At 46.9% G+C, this 22,850-nt stretch overlaps 1 protein-coding gene across 1 annotated transcript; it reads left to right on the top strand.

Moving 5' to 3' along the window:
• Positions 1–13,320: 13,320 nt before the first annotated feature.
• NPBWR2 (neuropeptides B and W receptor 2) lies at positions 13,321–15,745 on the top strand. Its single transcript, XM_050314141.1, has one exon. It carries the CDS (start codon positions 13,973–13,975, stop codon positions 14,969–14,971), a length of 999 nt encoding a protein of 332 aa, XP_050170098.1. The 5' UTR covers positions 13,321–13,972; the 3' UTR covers positions 14,972–15,745.
• Positions 15,746–22,850: the final 7,105 nt, after the last annotated feature.

Here is a 22,850-nt window from a genome sequence, read left to right as displayed (position 1 = left end):
AGACGATATTTCAGAGCCAGCACAGCTCCTGCAACACACAGAGTTTCCAGATCTGTTGGACATTCAAGCCATGCAAACTGATACTTTTTCATCCCAGTGCAAAGATAACTACTAGGACGTCACCAATGTACCACACACTTCTCAGAGCTGTCCCTTCTGCCCAGCCCTCCCAATTCCCTTCACAGACTTTGCTCCCAAGCAGTTATTGATGGTGTTCATCAGCACGTGGAATTTCATCCAGGTTTTCCTTCATCTTCTCCTCCCAAGCTGTCTCCAGTCATGGTGTGTGGGCACTGCCTGATACGCCTGCAGCAGCAGCAGCATTAACGAGGTTCATGTCACAACTCATCATCAAAAGCAGGGAACAAATGGTTCTCACTGGGTCCCACACAGCCCCGTGGGGACCTTGTGTGGCTGCAGCTCTGGCACCAGCCCTGGAGCACCGGTGGCAACCAGCCAGGGGCACCCAAGGGATGAGGTGGCCCGAGCACCATGAGCCTTCCACTAGTAATGCAGCCACCCTACAGCACAGAGCTGGAGGAGCTGGGACTCTCCCTGGGGGAAACAGCAGCAATGTTAAGCTCTGGAGTTCAGCAGGACCTGCACCTTGCATGCTTTTGTATGGTTTTACCTACTTTTTAGCGGTCCATTGAACAAGCAAACCAAAACCTCTTGGAAAATATGTGAATAACAATTAGCTCTCGGTGAGACAAAGATGCATATTTATCAGAAAAAGAGCCAAACTAACTCTGGAATAATACAGAGGATGAGCTGAAAACAGCCCAAGTATTTTAACCCGTTTGGTGTCTAGACAGTTCAACCACTTTCCTGAAGGAAGGGTGCACTAAAGATGCATGGGGGCAAGGCAAAGAAAGTGAGAAGTCATTGAACACCCCTGTCTCAGGAGATGCAGAATTCTCCATGCTGGCAGCATTTCATCCTTATGGCAGGCTGGGAACATCTGCTCCTGGTCACCTTCGGACACAGGGCAGGGACAGACCGTGTTGTTCATCACGCTCAGTTCACCACCTGGGATAACACATTCACATCCCACTGCCATTTACGTAGAAATTTCAGGACACACAGGAGGAGCAGCCCATTCACAGCCCAGGTCCCCACAATGCTGCAGACTGTGGCAACCCAGACTCTGCATTTACACTTCGGCCTGTGTGCTTTATTTTTCCCCTCTGTAAAGTCTCCCCAAGTCCCTCCGTGCTCAAATTTCCAAGGTAATTAAGAGCAGCATTAGGAACAGGGATGGGCAATGTGAACAATGCCAAGGCTCAGCAAAATTTCTCTTCTCAGGGTTGACCTTTCCAGCCAAGGTGGGAGGAAAAGCCGGCATGAAAGAGGTGTGAAATCAAAGCAATAATCAAATCTAGGTATAATGAGAGAAGCTGGAGAGGTTTTCAGCACTCAGAACAAGATTAGCAGCTCCAGGCACAGGAGGAATGCGGCATTTTCCTCCCTGTAACAACTCTGCGATGCAAATTGCATTTCAAATCCCTCTCCCCCCAGCTCTGGGACCCATTCAGCCGCCAATGTGGTGCTGAATTTTTAAAGCCAAGTGCAGGCTGGTCAGAGAGATGGTTTGTAAATAAAAATCACAGAGGACAGCTTGGAAGCACCAGCCAGAACAAAGACCAGCAGAGCATGGCCATGGGGTGCAGCACAGCCACCCAACACATGCCTGAAACTCTAAGAAATTAATGCATTTGGCACTTGTTTTCCTCCCACAGGAGATATAGAAGGTGCTTTATGGAATCCCTGCCTCCTCCAGGTTGTATCAGCATGCAGGAGAGCACAAGGATGAAGGTTACACCATCTTCTGCTTCCAATTCCTGCCTCAAATCTCTCCAAAACCTGTCACTACTGAGCCTTCCCAGAGCCCAGATTCACTTGGTTCTTGCAGGATTTCAGTGCTGAGGAGGGAGATGAAGGAGCTTGCAGAGACCAGAGATGCAATTGCTGCCTCAGGTGCATTTCACTGCCCAAGTTAGTGCCTCTACAACCATTAAAATCAACCCCTTTGACAGCATTAAGCCAACATCAGAACATCAAAGCCTGTAAACGGTTGGAAAAGTCATTTCTTAATATTTCTCTCCCAGTCTCCCATTTCGTGCTGCTGTTGCAAGGGCTTATCCTATCACTCAGCAGCTTGCAGCAAGTCTTGGCAATCAACTTCAGATGGATTTTTGGCGTTGAGCAAATACAAGGCAATTTTACTCAGTCCCCAGTGAAAGAGATTTCAGCTAAATCAGATAACTTCTGTGTTCTGAGACTGGCCAGGCACTAACTGCTTCCAGATCCCCAAGTCTGGATGTCAAACTGCTGTAATTCCATTATGAAGTGGAGCTGATGGTGTCACCCAAGTGCTGGCTCTGGGGTAGAAGTTGGCCATGCCCCAAGGCACAGCTCCTGCAGCAAGGGGGGACTACAGCAGGAACAGCACCAGACCTGCCAGCTCCCTCATCTCCTGCAAGTAGTTCCTCAGCAAACTGCAAACCCTTCCTTTTCCCTCTGCAAAAGGAGCAATTCAAACATTCATTCGCCCTCAGATTCAGCCCTGCCTCCGAAGAGGATGGAGGCACAGCAGGAAAAGGAGTGATGAATAAGTTCTGAGTGGGATGGGAACAACAAGGATCCGGCTGTGTTCACTGTCCATCAGATCCAGCACATTTACAGCCCAGGGGACTGGGATGGCCCAGCAGAAGGACAGCTGCTGTCAGGACACCTCATCAGGTTGCTGGGGTCCTGGGTAGCCAAACAGGCACTATCACAATTAAACCAGGCCAGGTATTGCTTCCCCAATCATTGTCTCCTTCCTCTGCCACCCAGTTAGCTCTTTTCTGGAAGATTTGGGAGATAACACACACAACAGGGGATTGAAAACTGAAAAGAACTCTATGAAGGGTTTGGATTGGAAGGGACCTTAAAGATCATCTTGTTCCAACCCACTGCCATGGGCAGGGACACCTTTCACCAGACCAGGCTGCCCTGTCCAACTGGGCCTTGAACACTTCCACAGATGGAAGCAACAAAAGCAGTGAAAAGCCATTTATTTACATTCCATCTACTCCAACAACTGACACAGTGGTAGAGATGAGGTGCTGACAATCTTCCCATAAATATTATTCCCACCTGGATTCCCTTCTGTAACATGCCTGCTCCTTCCTCTGCCCTCCATCCACATCTGTTGGGCTAGAAAAGATGTTTGTAGAAGGGAAGAAACAACAACAAACAGCTCAGCTATTGGTCCTACGGTATAATGAACAATAAATGAGTTACTTTGCTTCTCTCACACATCACTGCTGCAGGGTGATAATACCATTTATCATACCTGAATGATAAATGCCCACTGAGTAGGGAAAAGCATCCATTTATTCCTAAGCTCTGCAAGTCTCTTACTGAGAAGAAGTTGGAGGACAAAGGTTTACAGCCTCAGCAGGATGATGAGCAATGCCTCATCCTCCATCCCCCTGTGCCAGGGAAAGGTTGCTGGGCATATTGTTTAGATAAATAACATTAAGGCCATGAAGCAGGAATGAAAACTCCATAGAAAAGGTTTAGCTGGGCAGACCCAAACATTAAAGGTTTTAAGAGTTTCTCCAAAATATCAGTAGGTTAAATTTCTTTAATTTTATATACAAGGTCATTCTGTCTCAAAATAATTGGGATCTATATAATTGCATTTCCAAGCACTAAATTCAGACCAGCCACAAAGACCACAAGAGGAAGGAAAAGGAAAAAAAAAAAAAAAGACAGATTTTTTAAGAAGACAGAAATTGAAGGCTGAGTTTTTCCCATTATAGAGAGTTTCATAAATTATCACCTGCCAGCTCCTTGCCTTTGCTTGTAAGGCCATCACTGAATACTGGGGCTAGAAGTAGAAAAAGACTCAGATATCTGAATTAAAGGACAACGTAATGACAAGAGCTGCCTTAGAAAAGCAAGATATGATGGACAGCAGGAACAGCTGAAGCCAACAGAGACAAGCCCAGGATCTATTCATGCTACAAAGATTTCTGACAAAACCCCCAATAATCCAAAAGCAGCGTTTTGTCTGGCAGAGCTGATTGTAGCCATGTGCATGTAATTCAGTCACTGACAGCAAATGAAGATTTGCTTGGAGCTCCTTTGGTCCACTACTGCTTTCTTCTTTCCATCCAGAAAAATATAATTACATCTACTCTTTGGGAAAAAATTACTTCTTTGAGTGGTTCATGGCCAAGAGTTTGTTCCCATATGCACTTGTAATCAGTAACCAAGAGAAATATTTTCTCAGAAGATCTCTTCAAAATTTTGGAGTTATTTTGAACATAAATAACTTGGTTATTTTGTTCCAAATGGTAAGGGAATTCAATTTGGCCTTAAAAGAAGCATTTCTTCCTAGTCCTTCAGAGAGAGGAACAAAATGCTTTGTTGCAGAAAAATGAAGGGAGGGAGAAGTTTCTTTCCCCCTGAGCTGCACAATACCAAGAGGGCAGCAAAGAACATCCAATTTCCAATTCTTGTAGTTTAAGGGGAAACTCTGAGGATCTGAGCTGTGGGAAAGACAGAGTGGGAGAAGCAGGGGATCTGCTGTTTGGCTGTGTGGTTTTTTTTTGGTTTTTTTTGTGTTTTTTTTTTGTTTGTTTGTTTGTTTTGTTTTTGTGGTTTTTGTTTTGTTTTTGTTTTTGGGTGGGGACAGATTAGAGAAATACCACAGTGTTCAAGCAAAATCAGTGAGAATTCCAGACTCCATCCCCCAGAGAACAAACGCATTGATTTGACCCAGGAAGTTGCCTGCATCACCCGTGGAATTCACAAGGTCTGCTTCTACAGCCCCCAGCATCCAAAAAGCTCCACCTTAAAAGTCTTCAGTTTGGGATTTCATTTCTCCATCTGTCTGTTGACACTTGGCAGCTGCTTCACGTCAGCACCCTTCTGACAGGCACAAAGTTTCTCCTGATTTCCAGCCTAAACAGAAAGCTGTTTCCATTCATTCTTCTGCCAATACTGGGAGCTTGTACCTAATTTGCTCTTCCTCTCCCTGATGTGCATTTGTACGCATAAAAGGTAGCAAAGCCATGAGTATTTCATTGTTTAAATTATGCCATTTCTCCATATTACCTTCTTCCCAGGTGGTTGCATGGATTTGGTGCTGATTCAGCACTCAGAGCCACAGTTTTCCTGGTGACCTCCTAAGGCTTTGTATCAAGCCTGTGAAGGGAACACAGCAAAGAAATTCCAAGCAGAGGCCCTAGAAAAGGTAATAAAATGCCACATGCCTGTGTTGCTGCAGGGAAGGATCAGCTTCCCTGTTTAGTGCTGCTTATTAAATCATTACAAACAATTAAAGCAGCAGAGGAGAGGAAGGCAGTGTTATCATTTCCAGCTCTCCAGCCTGCCTCTGTCCCCTGGCAAGAATTTCATAAAGCACAGATCTCGCAGCAGAAGTCCCTCAGCAATAGCTTTCCTACTTGTGAAATACAGCAGGCAGACACCTTGGCTTTCCTGGCCAGAAAGGGAGAACTTGCCTCGATTTTTTTGTGTCGTGCAGCTGTGGTCTCAAATCCCCCTCCCTGCCCTGCCAGGAGAGTCCTGCAGGGATGTGTTTCTGTGGGATGACAGCTCTCTGGAGATGCACCCAGAGAGTCATGTGAGCATAAGGGACCTACACAAGAGCAGATCTCTGTTCAGGTTCCATCTTTGCTCACAAACAAGATCCAGAAGAAAATTTGCTGTGATTGCATTTCCCCAGAACAGGTAATTTCCAGCACATTTTTTCTCTTGAGCTATTCTGCCTATTCTGGGATCACTTTGGAGCAGAGCAAATAGCTCCATCACAGGTAGGAGCACCAAGAAACACAGCAACACCTAACACCCAAGACAATCCAAACACACTTATCAGCCTGTCCCCACATCTCCTGGACTCACTTGAATGCTCAAGAGAGTTAGAAAAGCCAACTGTTTTCTGAGAACCGGCTGTACAATAGAAAGGTGAATGACAGGCACAACGAGCCCCAACACAAGCATCTCTCATCAGGGGAAGGAGCAGGAGAGATCCAGCAGACAGGGATGGGAGAGGCTCTATTACCAACAAGGATGCAGCTCAATTGATGTTCACTCAATATTTGGGTTGCTCTTACGTTAACAATGCGTCTCACACACCACGATCGTGTTTTCCCTCCCTGCAGCCATATGAAAAAAAGATCCACTGATCTCTCAGCTTTTTCTCACCTCTCTCTGCCTGAAATCACTTTTCCCTTACAGAAGGGGCAAAACAGAGCTTGTTTTCATGCTGAAAATAAGTCCATAAACTCTTTGTCCAGCTCGACTTTACAAACCCCCCATTGCTGAGGTGCCCCCGGCAGCAAGGAAGGGAAAAACTGAGAAGAGAGGTGGGAACACCAGCCATGGGGTATATGATGGGCAGCTTCATATTCTGTCTCTCTCATGGATGTCTTATTTTCCAGCCCAGAAAATTCCAGGGCTGCAGAAGGATGCTGTCTGCCTCACACAATGAGGAGTAAGGCAAGCAAGAGTGCTACAGAGCTGCAGTGGGAAAACAGGGGAGATGCTAATACACCCAAAAGCTCTTATTGCAGAGTAAGGAGTTCATCACATCCTCCCTGTAAATTAGGATGTTTTGGAGATGGAGAATTGATTGCCAAGTAACCTGCAGAGACACACAGCTACCTTGCAGTTTTCCAGGACTCACTGAGCAACACAAAAAGGTTATTGATGCAACTGGGGAGTGTTCCTATACAGCATGTGCTCCTGCACCTCCTGACATCCCAGCTGGGGAAACAGTTTACTGAACATTTACAAGAAGAAAACAATCCTTATTACAAAAAAACAACCAACCAACCAACCAAAAACAAACAAACAAGAAAACCAAACAAAACACCAAACCAAACCAAACAAACCATAGGACACCATTTCCTACTCAGTTCACCACATTTATCCAACTTACATTTTCTCCATCACACTCACACATCCAACAAGGCTCATGCTCCTAAAGCTGAATTTTGATTGGCACATATTCGGCCACAAGAATTGCAATGACCTCTTTGAGTAGGTCAGGCTGGTATTAATGGCAAAAGTGAGCTGTAATAAGTGATGGCAGTCCAAAAGCCATAGAGTTCAAACCAGGCCTCCTGCTTCTCTTTTTGCCTTATAACAATTGCTGGTATTGTAACTCTTGCACTCCACAATGTTTGTTGGCCTGAAGAGTGTTGGAGAAAGGTGCTGGCTCCGTATAATTGAACTCAAAAATAAGACAGATTTCATGCATTTTGTTGGTGGTTTTTTTTTCTACAATGAACATTGTAGAAAATATTAGAACGTTTTTCTAACACATGATATTAAGGTGAAGATGAGTCATTTCACTGTCATGACACAGGAGGGAGGGGAAAACCAGAGTGAAAAAAAGCAGCAAATTCATTCAGCAGCAATTTGCACTCCATAACCCTCCACTGATTAGGCTTTTAGGCCAGAGGAGGTCTGCTGCTTAAGCAGAGAGGCGAAACATTAAGCTGTTGCTTAGAGATATTGGAATATATTGCACAGAGCCTGCTCCCTGGCCAGCGTCCCTGAAGGGCTCCGGGCTGTTTTTCCAAGGATGCATTATGGTCCTGTTGCAATGCTGTTGTTTGTAAAGACTCAAAGCTTTTCAAAGCAGGCCAAGCAATGACAGAAAGGGTGACTTCTCAGAAGCGACAGTTTGGATGGCTTTAAAGAAGTTGTCATGACGGCTCTTATCACCTGGAAGTGGCAGAAACCAAGGGCTCTTAGCAGCTGTGTAACAGCCAGATTAATAGCAACTAAATAATGTATATTCCTGCATGGAATGCCAGTGGATTGCAGCACTATTTGCCCTACACAGCCCTCATCTGCCAATAGCACAGCACGAGAAAGGACAGGGACCTGGGGAAGAGCAGATCTCTACCTGCTGACTCACATCCATTCCCGATCCACCCAATTTGGGCAACAAACATCCTTTTTTTTTTCTATTTTACTCCCATCCTTTTAAACTAGGATTCCTCCTCGTTTCTTGCTTCTTACCTCTGAAATCCAACAACTGTGATGTAGAATCCCCTTGCAGACACATCTGATAAAGGCAAACAGCAGGAAAACAGGCCCTTTAGTCAGATCCAATGGTCATTGAGAGCTTCAGGAGTTAACAGCATTCCAAGAGAGCTACAAAAGGCAGAAATTAGCTATACCCTGGAGTACTGCAGCACGAGGTCCCATCACATACAATGCTTTTTCCTGCACAGGCACAGGTCCCACAGTCAGATTACACATAAACTGTGACTCACGTGGGTTGATGGAAGAAGCCTGAGATGGGGAACAACAAAAGCTTCAAGCCCAGAAGACAAACTGATCCATAGATTGATCCAGCAGATTAGCTTCCCCTACTTCCAGATAGTTAAGGAGGATGAGGCAGCAGCATCTCTGCTCATGACAGCACAGACACAAGGGGAGCCCCACAGACCCTGCAAAGGAGATGAACATCACTGAAAAACGGGACAGACCCCTTCCAGAAACCTTCCTCTCCCAAAGAGTTCTGCTTTGAACAGACTGGACTGGCTCAAGGCAGCAAACCAACTGAAGCACAGACTCACTTCCAGCCCTGGGAAAAAGCGAGAAAAAAAAAAAAAAGCAGAATAAAAGCATCCTGTAAAGGAAGCAGATTTTAATTTCTCTCTCTGTAACGAGGCTGACCAACTAGGGGGTGGGGTAAGAAATGAGGGTGTTGAAAGCAGCATTCTGCCTGCACTCTAAATTCTCACAGATTCATATTAATTGCAGCAAGACTGGCACTGTGTCCTTGCTCACACGGTCACGAGTACACTGCCAGAGCTTTATTAATTACCACACCTCTGAGTGCAAGGGCTCCTGCTGGGATCCAGGCAGACTCTTGCAATGCCACTCACCCTCTATGGCTGGGTGATACTTCTGTGTGGCCCCAGGCATGCCACAGGGCTGGGAGATGTTTGGTAGAAGCGCCAGGGTCTCCAAAAGCTGCTGGGGATGAGAACTGACCCATTGCTGGAGCCTCACAGCCTCCTTCCTGGCTTGCAGGGAGCAATCAGCTTCAGCCACCCACCACCTCCTGGTGCTGCAGTTTTTATTCCCCATCACATCTGGTCTGAGTAAATTGTTAACATGGCATTTGTCTCGATTGCTCCCCTGCAGAGACAGACAGAGCAGTTATTGATATGTACTTTCCCTGACAAAAATGGGCCATTTATAAGACTCATTACTACGATTTTCCTTAAATCACCTCCAGTACCACTTTGCCTTCACTGCAGCTTGTGGCGGGTTGGATGTGTCACCAGCCCCTGGACCCACAGCAATTATTACCATTCAAAGGCACCTTCTGCACCACAATTTACCAGTTCACTGACGGAGACATCTGCCCTACACTCATACCCCATATAAAAATCAGCACCTACACCCCTAACTGGATCCCAGGGGTGTCCCACAAGGGGAGCACCATCACTTGGCTAAGCCAGCCTGGCTCAATACAGCTCAAAACAGCTGGGAAGGGTTAGGAAGCAGCAGGACACGAGCCAGCTTGTGGCAAAGGGAGAAGCACCCAGCACAGGGGTGATGAATAAGCTCAGGTTTCTCCTTTCCAGTTCCCCTCAATACCCACCAACTGCCCCTTTGCTGAGTGAGCACCACACCGAGGAGGAGCAGGTGCTTCCTGGGGATGCAGTGGCCAACTTCTCCACGCCTTCAAGCTTGCATCAGAGCAGCTCAAGGAGAGCCAGTCCCGAGGAAGAAGTTAGAGCACAGTCAATGTTGTCCTGTAGCAAGTAACCTGACCAGGCACACTGGCTTTCCTCAACAGAAGCCACTGCAGACTGTTTAACATAATCAGTTCTGGATATTTTTGCAGGTTCTGTTGTGACAAGATAAGAGGGGGTGGCTTTAAACAGAAGGAGGGTAGGTTTGGGTTACATATAAGACAGAAGTTTTTGCAGTGAGGGTGATGAGGCAGTGGCAGAGGTTACCAGTAGAGGTGGTAGATGCCCCATCCTGGGAACATTCAAGGTCAGGCTGGATGGGGTTCTGAGCAATCTGATCTAGCTACATCCCTGCACACTGCAGGGCAGTTGGACTTTAAAGGTCCCTTTCAACCCAAACTATTCCTTGATTCTATTATTAACCTGCAGTGCTTTTGAAAAGCCTGAACACCTCATACAAATAAATCACCCTAATAACCAGCGACTGCAAGACAGTCAGACGAGAACATTTTGTTTTGGTAAACAGGGTATTGATTGTGTATCTGTGTCCTTGGGATGAACTTGACTCTTCGACAGCAGCAGGAGCCCAACAAAACAGGCTCTCCATAACTCCAAAATGGTGGGTTGCCTTTGTCTGGAGTGAGCAGCACGACAGGTTTATGAAGGCAATAAAGCACCACTGATTTAGCATTGGCAGGGATTTCCCCCTCCCTAAAACACCACCTTTTCTTTGCACAGTTAACTCGAGCTGCACAGTGTGAATGTGGCTTTCAAGAGGCAAAGTCCATCTCCATGGCAGGGATTTGGCAGGAACAGAAATTTTGTCCCTGTTGCATGAGCTGGCAATGGAGCTGCTGGCACAAGAGCAGCTCAGATGGAAAACACTGCTCGTGTCCTTCATAACAGCATCTTCAAACCAGTGCTTGGTCTTTAAGGTTTCATGCTACCATAACATTTATAATCAAGTGGAAGGGATGCCCAGTCAGAGAAAACACAATGAATAAATCATCCTCTCAGCCTTCCCTCCAAGCACTCCCCATCACACTAATACACATGATGTGCCTCCTTTGTGCATAGCCACTGGCTCTGGTCAGACCCAGAGCCACACAAGGGACAGATTTTTCTCTGTTGGTGGAACTTCCTACATGAATTCAGATCTGTTGGCAATCCTCCTCCCCAGAGCAAGCAAGTTTTACTGAAGAACTATTCAAGGAGCACAGCTCAGAAAGCAGGTGCCAGGAGTTTGTTTGGGGAATATAAGAAGAAGAAGCCCCTCTACCCACACCAGGCAATGAGATTAAATTAGTCTCCATCGCATCTCTGGCAGGTTATTTTAATCAAGCACATCCTAACCAAGGCACGGAGAGCATGTTCCCTAAGGATAATGAGGAATAAGGCACAAGGCAGAGGGTAAAACACAAGGGAGTGTCACCAGCATCACAGTCTCTGCATCCTTCCCCAGCTCTCAGCCCATCACAGCAGTCCCTAAAACACACAGCACCTGGGCTCATCACCACTGGACAAGGCAGTGTGATGCCAGTTCCAAGATCAGATAGTTTGGTGAGTGAAAGGACGGGTTTTAAGCTATCCCAGAGATGTGCTGAGTGCTGGAAGCCAGAAAGCCTCAACGGAAGGACTGTGGATGCAAAATACTTTCAAACCCTTTTGTCCTGGGGAATAGTTACAGAGCAGCAAATGTAACATCACATTCTCCTGAATTTCCCTGCCTTCCTGTACTTTCTTCTCTGAAAAAGACAACAGCAATTCCTGGAAACTGCCTTCTCCCTGCAGACCTATCAATACCTTGCTTCGTTTACAACTACTTACAAACTGCACCAGCTTTACCAAAACAGGCAAGAAGGCAGCTCCAGAGGTGTTTCATCTGAAGAAATACCATCCATAGTATTCCTATGCATCTTTTGGGCAATATAATTTCTGTTTCATTTTCCTTAAGCCTAATGTCTGGACAAGATTTTGGCCGAGATAAAGAAAATATCTGGTACACTGGGCATAAAAAAATTTCCATCTGCTTGAAAAAGTCAGTTATACCCGTGGTTCTAAGAAATTACCTCCAAGTGCAATGAAGTGTTTCACTCCCTCCCCAGTTACCAGAGCACAATAATCTTACCAGAAGAGTGTAAATATCTACAGGAGAGGAGCAAAGTCAAACACAATTCTTGGCTACACAGCTGAGATCAAAAAGCTGACCAGTTTGGTTACATGCACACAGCCAGGCATGGCACTGACAGATGGCTGCATTTTCCCTTGCCTCGTCTTGAAAGGAAGGCCAGGTAACATTTAAAGGACTAAAGGAGAATCAAGAGACCCTCGAATTCCTTTTTCTTCTTTTTCTAGGGGCATGAAGGTAAAGTGATCTTACACTGTTGCTGGTTTTGCTCTATAGCCTGGGGTGCATTTCTGTCAAGCTTCACGGGACTCCCGCACCTCCTGATGCACATCTGAAGGATTTCACTGCATTTCCAAAGCTGCACCAGAGACCCAGCTGGGGAAAAATCAACCAAACTCTCCCAGAGCAGCTGAAACCAGCACAGATCTGGCAAGGTCTGTTTATTTGTTCATTTTGCGAGCGGTAACGTTGCTTACTCTCCTCCCACTCCCTCTGGGGCATCTTCCTTTGTTAAAACCAGCCACTGTTCCCTATTGAAGCAGTTTAATCCCCCGCTTCCCACCGTTTCACACATCCCTCATTCAGCCAGCCCTGGGTGCTGTCCGTGTCCCTCCAGATCTCCCTCATTCCTGAAGGGAACAGCCCGGAGCATCAGCTGCTCACCAGCATCTACTTTATTTACTATTTAAATAACCCTGCAGAAAGAAAACCTATTTTTTTTTGCTCCCCCTTCCCCGGTTTGAGCGAGTGTTAATTGCTCAGACATGCAACGCACACACACAGAGGCATCACGTTGATATGAATGCAAAGCCCAGTAACGTCAGCATCCCAGAGACCCTCCTCCGGCTCGGATTAGAGAGAAGAGGCTCACCAGCTCAAGCAGCAGGTACTGGGGGAGGCAGCGGAGCCACTCGCCAGGTAAGAGACACTTCAGCCCTCCTTCCCCAGCGCTGGCGGTCCTGTCCTGCACTTGATTGCTGTGCAACAACACAGTGCAAGAGAGGAGAAGCACTTCTCTTTGCAGAGCTTGGGGCCACTTGCCAAACCTTTGATCTTCCTGGGGGGCCAGGGGGTGCTGCTGCTTGCTCATTCCCAGCGGAGGAATTCTTGGAAGAAGGGGTCGGGCGATAGTGATGGATGTGGCAACTGCTACAGATGTAGCAATTCTTGCTGTGACTTGAAGGCGGATTCGCTGTCAGGGTACTTTTCTCCCTCTTCCCTGATTAATCCTGAACTTCTGAGGTTTACAGGTTTGTCTGTCCATCTGTGCCAAGTTTGGTGTGCTGACAGTCGCTTGCACTGGGGATGGTCTTCATAGTGAATAAGATCATAGCCCATCCTTGCTTAAAGCGTTACTTTGATTGCAGGTTAAGCCCCTTTAACCTGTAGTTTTGGAAATACTCCCTGAACTGTTTTTCCTCCTCCTTCTTTTGCTAGGGGACCCTGGGAGTGGGGGAGTAGCAGTGTCAGAAACTTCTTCATTGTTTGTGAAATCTCAGTCAATGAAGAGCTTGAACTCCGACACCAAGGCAGGCACTAATTAATGACTGCAACGCTTCTGCTCCTGCACGGAAAGCAAGTGCTGTGCCAGTGGAACAGCAGCCATCCCTTGAGTCCTCCAAAGGCTGTGAAGAGCCAGACAGGCACAAAGCTCCCTCTCTGCCTCCTTGTTCTTGCCAGCCCCTGAAGAACACTCACAGCAGACAGCTGAACTGGAGCCACTCGACTTTCCCAGAAGGGAAAAGGCAAAGATCACCAGAATGCTCTCAGAAAGAAGAGTTCCTTGACTTACAGAGTTATAATTCTCTTCTTTCCTTGGTTCATGGAGCCTCGTGTGCCTTTCAAACATTTTTCCTCCCCTCATCACTTCTCCAGCATGGGGGGACAGGAGAGATAAGTTAGGTGGCTCGTGTTGCCTCACAACACACCTTTGAAAATAACCTGCATCTACATGAGATAGTGGCTGCTTCTGCCAGAGGGGAAAAAAACCCCACAAAAATCTAAACACCAAAAAAACAACAAAAAAACACCCCCACCCCTTCTTTCTTCTGGGTTAACAGGGCTTTCAGTAACATCTGAGGGTGGTCTGTGACCAACAGGCATGGGAAACAGCTCTTTTTGGGATGATCTGAACAGTACCTGCAGCAATGCAGGCAACAGCTGCTACCTGGACAACAGCATGAAGTTCAACTTCTCCTTCCAAGAGCAGGCAGCTGATTTCTATGTTGTCCTCCCCGTGATTTACTCCGTGATCTGTGCTGTGGGGCTCACAGGCAACACTGCTGTCATCTACGTGATCCTCAAGGCCCCCAAGATGAAGACTGTGACAAACATGTTCATCCTGAACCTCGCTATAGCCGACGACTTGTTCACACTCGTCTTGCCCATTAACATCGCGGAACACCTGCTCCGCTACTGGCCCTTCGGAGAGGTCCTCTGCAAGGTCATCCTGTCCATAGACCACTACAATATCTTCTCCAGCATTTATTTCCTAACAGTGATGAGCATAGACAGGTATCTGGTGGTACTGGCTACAGTCAGGTCCAAGAGGATGCCCCATCGCACGTACCGAGCGGCCAGGATTGTCAGCTTGTGCATCTGGATCCTGGTCACCATCATAGTCCTCCCTTTCATCATCTTCGCCAACGTCTACACCGACGACCTGGAGATAAAGAGTTGTGGTCTCAATTTCCCCAAGCCTGAAAGGTTTTGGTTCAAAGCCAGCAGGATCTATACCCTCATCCTTGGCTTTGCCATTCCAGTATCCACCATCTGCATCCTCTACACCATGATGCTCTACAGGCTAAGGAACATGCACTTGAACTCCAACGCCAGAGCCCTGGACAAAGCCAAGAAGAAAGTCACTGTTATGGTCTTCATAGTCCTGGCTGTGTTCCTCTTCTGTTGGACCCCCTTCCACTTGGCCACGGTCGTGGCTTTGACCACTGACTTGCCCCAGACCTCTGTGGTCATTGGTATATCCTACTTCATCACCAGCCTGAGCTATGCTAACTCCTGCTTGAATCCTTTCTTGTACGCTTTCCTGGACGACAGTTTTAGGAAAAGTTTTCGGAAGTTGCTGGAATGCAGAACTTCTTGAGCAGCGGGGTTGGGGGGGTCACAGATCCTTGCCCTCCCAGGGCTTTGCAGGGGCAGCTTCAAAGACTGAAGGGGTGGCCAACGAATGCACAATGTCCGTTCTTTCATTTACACGTGGTGTGTTCGTCTGGTTATGATGCTCATCCTCCACAGTTTGTCCTGCTCCCTTGCAGCTCTTATTTCCCTTCTTTGCTCCTCCCAGCTCCTCAGAGTTGCATTTCTGTATTCTTATTTTTAATCTACACACTCCAAATTATTAAGGACAGAAAACTTCCTTTCAGAGGTGCGTTTCTAGCACATAGTGGTCCTTTATTGCCATCTGCTGTACAGCACTGACAGGCTGGAGAGCACTTTTCAGAATAATGCAATGCTCAGTTCTTTATTACCATGTTATTAGGATTGTTTCATGGGGCAGAGCTAATGAGCACTTTCAATGAAATATAAATAAAAAGGACAGAGGATGAGTATTTGGAAATAAAAAAAAAAAGAAACCATTTTCATATCCATGTATGTGCCTGTGTGTTATAGCTTTGTTTTTGATTTTGGGGGTTGTTCATCTTCCACCCCACCCCACCCCAAATTCCCTCTTTCCTGGACTGTTAACACAGGTTAAATTTAGACCAAAAAGAAGATTTGTGTCTCAAAAATAGAGTTAAACAACACATCATGCCAATAGTATGACAACTGTGGGAATTTGTGTTAGAAATTATTTTTAACTAATTGTTCCTGTTAAGTGTCAAATATATATTTATTTAAGAGTGATTCATGAAATAAACCTCATGGGGAAAAAGAGTCTGGTCCTTCTTTCACAAGAGAAAATGTACAATACTTGTGCTATACATTGCATTTTACCTACTCCAAAGTAAAATACAGTAGATTTGTAACTAAATTAAGGTGTTTGTAAGCCACAAGAAAAGCTCTAGCAAACACTGCAGACAAAATTCCTTCTTTAGCAGATAAAGAATTAAAATACTTGAACCGAAGCAGGACTTGAGAAGAAGAGTCTGGAGGTCAGAAACACCATATTGAAAGCTTGGAAAGCTCATTCTCACACTCTTTAACCCTGCGAAGTATATAAATTACTGGTTTTAGGAAGGTACTCTCAGCTAAAACTTTTTTCTCAAGCTTTCTCCAAATATGCAGGTAACAAACTGGGCTCTTACCTGTCCAAATTTCACCAGGAGAGCACAGGACAGGTAAAACAAAAGAGGTAGGGGCTGCAGTTCCTGGTTTAAATGGGCTCCTGGGGCAATGGGAGAGGGTGTGGCAGGAAACCCCAGGTGAGGCTGCTCAGGGTAATTCTGTTGGGTCAGTACCCTCAGCACCCCAAACTGACAACCCTCAATACATCATGATGGCAATTGCATTTTTTCCCTTTTAGGAAACTGAAAGAGATGTGTTGCCTTCTACATATTAAAGGTCCTAATTTTGGAAGAACAGTGAAGGGGAGCACATTCTCCCAGGTGAAACTTCTCCAGGAATTTTGCTTTAGCATGGTTGCCACCTGCTGGCAGTGGGGCTTCTGAGGTGGAAAAACCTCTCTGAGTGTAGAAAATTAACTCGGATAGTGCAGCCTCACACACAAGTTGTCTGGTTAGCTGAAAGGTCACTGTTCATTGGCCCTAGGTCTGTAGGAAAAGCAATATAATTTATTAGGTGGAAAACCTAATATATTTTGTTAGATGGAAAGGACCTTTTGAGTGTGAGTCACCCACTTTCAGACCCGACAGTGTCATTACTGGAGCTTTCCCCATTAAATCACAAATCATGACTGTCACAGGTTTCACACTGTGGCTCAAGCAGGGTCACCTAGAGGAAAGTTCCCAAAACCATGTCCAACTGGGTTTGAATGTCTCCAAGGATGGAGATGCCACAACTTCTTTGGGCAACCTGTTTCCATACTTCACCACTCTCACAGTAAATTTATTTCCTGTGCTGAAATTGAGTTTTCTGTATTTCAGTTTGCGCCTCCTGTCCTGTCACTGGACATCACCAAGGAGAGTCTGGTTCCCTCTTCTCTCCACCCTTTATCAGGCACTTACAGGCATTGCTTACATCCCCTGGGCTTTCTCTCCTGAGGATGAACAGCATCTGCTTACAGCAGCATCCTGCCTTCATCTGAGATTTTCTCCGTGTAAAATGGCACGAGATATCAGTGTAGGCTCCTCTTTGCTTTGCTCTTGTGAGGTGCAAGGCTCCAAGGGGAGAAGGATTTGCATGGGCCAAGGTCTCCTGCCGTGCTCAGGAGGGGCTGTGGCTCCCAGGGGAGCCCCGAGGTGTCCGGGCTGTCCAACCTGGCCCTGCATTTCAGAGCAGCGGCACTAAGCGGCACTCTCTGCTTTCAGCTCAGCATCGCTGCATCTCCCGCAGCTGCTCAGCCTCGCACAGCCCGAAATTCTGCTTCTGCGGGGGCAGCGGCAAAGTCGGGGTGCCCACACCCGTGCAGATCCTGGGAACACGGCACCCGAGGCCAGGCTGCTTCGGCTCCTCCTGGGAGAGCAGAAAATGCCTTCAAGGAGATGCTTTTCCACCCATAGCACAAGTTTCCCCCCACCTCCCGCAGGGAAACTCTGCACACCAACTCATTCCTTTGAATTCCCTCCCGCTGCTGGGACTGGCTGGCCACACCAACCCACGTTATCTGCGTCTTGGAGACTGGAAGGGGTGAAACAAATCCCATTAGCAGCTCACTGAATAAATTCCATCCTAAACCAAACATCCTTACGGGGTCTGCAGGGCCAATTAGGGTTCTCCCATCCTAACCCCTTCCCAGAGAGCCGTTCACTAGAGCAGGGAAGTCAGCTCAGCCTCAAAGCTGGGGGAAATTTCCTTCTGGGACAGTCTAGGGTGTCTTAATGGGTGCAAACATGAGGGGCAGCCTTGCTGGTCACAGCAGGTCCCTCTACTCCAGCCCAGTGCAGCAGGTTCCTGCCTGCCTCCTTTCCAGGAAGGAGTTGGCTTCCCTGTTCCACAGCACCCATGAGCACAGACAGCCCTGGAGGATTCTCCTCCATCATCTCTGGGAGAGGAGGAATAAGTCATTTTCCACCCCAGAACTGGAATTAGGGTTCATACAGGGCTTATATTCCAGCTTCAGGTTTTAGACAGAGGCGTCTGAGATAAGGAGGAGGAGGGGATCGGAAATGACTGTTGCTTTTTAAGTCTTCCTGCTGCAGCAATAATGGCTGTTCTGATCAATTGTCCTCATCCAAGCTGTGCTGCAGCTTGTTCCCCCAGGAAGCTCTAATCCCCCAGGATTTAGGCAGTCTCACAATGTCTCTCTATGGCTGGTCACAATTTTGGGTGAGAAAAGAAATAATAACCCGCTGAGAGATGAAGGCCTGCCTATCAGAAGGATCTTTAAAAAAAAAAAAAAAAAGATTTAAAATGGATAAGCGAAAACTTAGACTACAAAAGATATGAAACAGAAAAATCTCCAGAGGATACTGTTAAAATCAATACAAGAAAGTGAATTTGTCCCTGTAATGCACAGCCTGACTTTTCTTTAGCACTCCCCTTGTTTACTGCAAGTTGCTGGGAGGTGCTGATGAGCCACTGGTGCTCCCACCACAAACCCAGTGAAATGGAGATCCTCTGGCTTTACTGCAAATTCTGGGAGAAATGAGCCTGGTTTGGTGGCTTCAAAGGGTCTCAGCACCTCAAGGTTTGACATTCTCACCTGCTGCTGAAGAGAAGGGGACTTCCCAGGCTGGGCTCCCTCTCATGGTGAGTCAGGAGGTCACCTGAGGACCCTCTGTGGGCTGTGGGGACACAGGACTGGCAGCTCCCTGCCCTTGCCCAAGACAGACACTGTGGGTAAAAACCCCTCCACACCATCACTGCAGCTGTGGCTGTGCCTGGAGCCAGTTTTGGGGAGATAGACCCTTCTTCCACAGCAGCTCTGAGGCCTCCAGAGGAGCTCCAGGCTTGTCATCATGGAGAGACAGGATGAGACAAAATGGCCTCAAGTGGCACCGGAGAAGATTTAGATTAGATACTAGGAAATATTTTTTCACAGAAAGGATGGCCAACCATTGGAACAGGCTGCCCAAGGCAGTGGTGGAGTCACCATCCCTGGAAGTGTTCAAAAAATGTGAGGATGTGTCACTTCAGGACATAGTTTAGCGGCAAACATGGTGGTGGTGCTGGACCTGATGACCTTTTCCAACCTTAATGATTCTGTTGTTCTGTGATATCAGACATCCTCCAAAACACACATAAAAATATGTTCCAAATAAAGCTCTATTGAAAAGCCACATGCCATGTTGCCAAATTTCTCTCCCCCCTCCTCCCTTTGACTGGAAGTGAGGAAGAGGAGTTAATTTAAAGGCAAAGGTCAAGAATAGTGACAGTAAATATTGCCAAGAGTTTGTTGTTGGCATTTGTGTATGGTAAGTGAAGATGCAGAGGGAAGAATCAAAGCTCTCTGAATAGCTTTTAATTACAAGCCTCAATTGCTCTGTTTTCTCTCAGAAAAGTATTACAATTATCTAACAAAGCTCTTCGAGTGGAAATAGACACCAGCCCAAAGCTTGAAGGGCTGTTCAGTGGCTGTTTTCTCTTAATAAAAAAAAATAATTGATGTCTAGATAAAAACCAGGCAATCCTAGAAGTGCCTCCAGCCAAGCCTGGTGCTCCCTGGATAAACAGAGGATGGGAAGTTTTCCCCAGGTGAATAGTCTGGGGTGCACCAAAGCCAGTGTGGCTCTGCTAAAGCCCCACACCTTAGGGGTGGGCAGGGGTGGGGGTTTTGGGTGCTGCCACCAGCATCCCATCTCAGAAGGGGTTGTTCCTGTCAGGGGGAAAATAATCTATATTTTGGGGTTAAGACCTTTGACATCACACAACTGTCCCTATCTTCAATTTTCCTGAGAAATGTTTTCTTCCTCTGTCTTTCCCTAGGTCTTGTGTACAACTCCACCATCTGTGCTTGCTCTGATGCTTCTTCTCCTGCACAGCTCATGCCAGAGGAATAAAGCACCTTGAGAGTTTCTAAGGTCCAAACCATCCACTGTACAAGACTCAATAAACACCAGCTGAATAAGGAAATCAGAGGACTAAGGATTCAGTTTCATAAACTTAACCCTCAAATGAGATCAGAAGCTGATAATTAATAAAGTCAGATTTCAATACAGTGAAAAATCTCCCCTGAGACCCAGCCTGCTGCTGCTCAGTATTGATGGAAATCCTACAGATGTAATTACATTTTCCTTATCCATGTGATGGAGTCAGCAGGATCCTCCAAGCCATGGTCACACTCAGCTGAGCTCCTTCATCCAAGCTGGGGACATGAAGCTGACAGCCCCCATTTCATGGTAGATTGGGCAGGTCAGAGCCAACAACTCATAGAATCATTGAATCACAGTCTGGTTTGGGTTGGAAGGGACCTTCAAGATTATCCAGTTCCAACACCCTGCCATGGGAAGGGACACCTTCCACTAGACCAGGATACTCAGAGCCCCATCCAACCTGGTCTTGAACTCACCCCACACCATCCTGGGGGATATTCCCCAGGCAGGGGGCAGTGCTGACACACACTCACCAGAAGATGAAGCAGTTTTCCAGCCAAGCATATTCAAATTAAACCCCAGTGCAGGTGCCAAAGCAAACTGGTAGGGTTTTCTTTCCCACCTCCCAGACACCGCAGGAATGCAGGGAGAAGGGTAAACACCAGCACCAGGGGTTGGGCTCGTTTTCTGCCCTTTTACACTTGGTCCCTGGAGGCAAGTGATTATCTCCAGGAATTTTAATGACAAGGGTGTTGGAACTAGGTGATCTTTAGGGTCCCTTTCATTCTGTGATTCTATGATTTTCTGTGTGGTTAAGCAAAGCAAGAGCAGTGCAAGGCTGAGATGAGGGAAACTCCAAAATATACAAGCAAATGGCCTGTGCACACAGAGAAGTGCTATTAATGACTAACATTGAGCAAACATTAAATAGCCAAATCACAATATGGGATTATTTTCACACAGAGCTGAAAAGCCATTAATCTTAATTTCATATTGACTAGAGAGCTTGTGTTTTTATTCCTCGTCACTGAATGAATCAGCATGATATGACCTTTTTTTTTTTTTTGGTAGCACTTGCTGCACATGGCAGACTGAAAACACACAGAGAAATCGATGTTCATAGAGTGGGCAGAGCCAGCTCAGGTTTTGCCTGTGCTCCCCTCTGTGGCCAGGAGAAAGGTGATCTGATGCAGCCAAAACCAGCCTGTGGGGAGACGCTGATTTTGTCAATGGTTTCCTTGGAAAAAATCAAGTTTCCTGCTTGGTTTCTGTCAGATTCATCCTTCATCTCGGTATGCTGAAAATCCTCTGTTTGGCAGGGCTAGTTCTGCAAGGCTCCAGGCTGCAGCCCATCCTGCCTGGCTTCATGCCCAAAGGGGAGGGAAGCAGTGATGCTCTCCCTGACCTCTGCAGGGAGGCAGGAGACTCCATCAGCACCAGAGCTACGTCCTCTCACAGCAATAACACAGTCTGGATGAAAAACACCTCTTGCTGCAGGAGTGGGCTGACTGCATAGGATATGAGACCTCCCACTAACAGCTGCCTGCATGGGCTCTGCAGGTGGGATTTCCCACCTGGCAACCACACACTGCAACAGGAACAAGGATTTGAGAGCAAAGCAGGAGCAAGAAGCAAGGACACGTATACGAAATGTGATCCGCAAATGATCCAGTCTGTTCATTACTCAGGAAGATCCCAAGTGATGCCACATGACATGGGGAGCTGATGTTTCCTCCCAGAGGCCCTTCCAGCAGTTTAGTCACAGGAAGACCAAATTCCCAAGAATCCTGCACATAGAGAGGTCAGAACTAGGTGATCTTTGAGGTCCCTCCCAACCCAAATCATTCTAGGACTGAGTGATTCTATGAATCCAAACATGAGAGATGTTGTCCGGGGGGCTGAAGGTGATCCCAGTTCGATTTGGTTATTACTGTGCACTCTCTACCCCAGGGAGTATTTAGGGAGTTTTTGGGCTTCTGAAACAGAAACCTTGATTTGGAGGAGGGAAGGCATCAGGTGGGGGAAGGATCTGCCTGTGTGCTTCAGCACTGCAGGCATCAATCCTTCACTGCAGACAGGCAGGATTTCTCTGCATTAAGGGAGAGAGAGCAAAGTCAGTTTACATGGTTGATTAGCATCATCGTTGCCAAGATACGAAACCATGTTGCTCTATTTATTGATTATTTCATTCTGTGATGCAATCTATCCAGGCTCCAGGGTACTGAAAACAGAAGGAAGTGGAGTTTGTGAGATGTGGCACCCACCCCAATAGCAGTCCCTTTGCTTAGAAAAATCCTAAAACTCCTTTCAAAACGAGCTATGACCTTAGTGCATCTGTTAGCACGTGTTTTGAGCAAAGGTGGCATGGGTCCCCAACCTGAATGGGCAAGAGGGCAGATGCATGGAGCCAGCATGGGCCACTCAAAACAGGTGTGCATCAGCTCAGACATGGCAAGGAGGGGCTGCAGACCCTTTAACATCATATCCCAATCCCCCAAAAAACCCTGTACCAAACACCCATTAGCATCACAGAGCACATGCTCTACTTTCTTATGGTCTATCCTGCTCCTCATGCCACCACAGCTCTTGGGTTATGGGCTGATGCTGCCACCTCATAGAATCCAGAATCATGGAGTGGTTTGAGTGAGAAGGAATCTTAAAGACTGTTTTGTTCCAACTCCCTGCCATGGGCATGGACACCTTCCACTAGACCAGGTTCCACCCTCCCCACATCACAAGCTATTCCCCCCCAGAGCTGGGACAGCTTTCCCTCCTACAACCACTGCTGCAGGATTCTACCCTCCAACCCTCCCATCTCAGCATAGGAGAAGGTGGAGAAGTAAGATCTGGTCAGCCCTGGTCAGGGCTCAG

Source organism: Myiozetetes cayanensis, unplaced genomic scaffold (genome assembly GCF_022539395.1).
Source record: "Myiozetetes cayanensis isolate MyiCay16 unplaced genomic scaffold, myiCay2020 scf19, whole genome shotgun sequence".
Lineage (NCBI taxonomy): Eukaryota > Metazoa > Chordata > Aves > Passeriformes > Tyrannidae > Myiozetetes > Myiozetetes cayanensis.
Note: the sequence above shows the minus strand (reverse complement) of the source record. Positions and strands in the feature narration are given on the sequence as shown.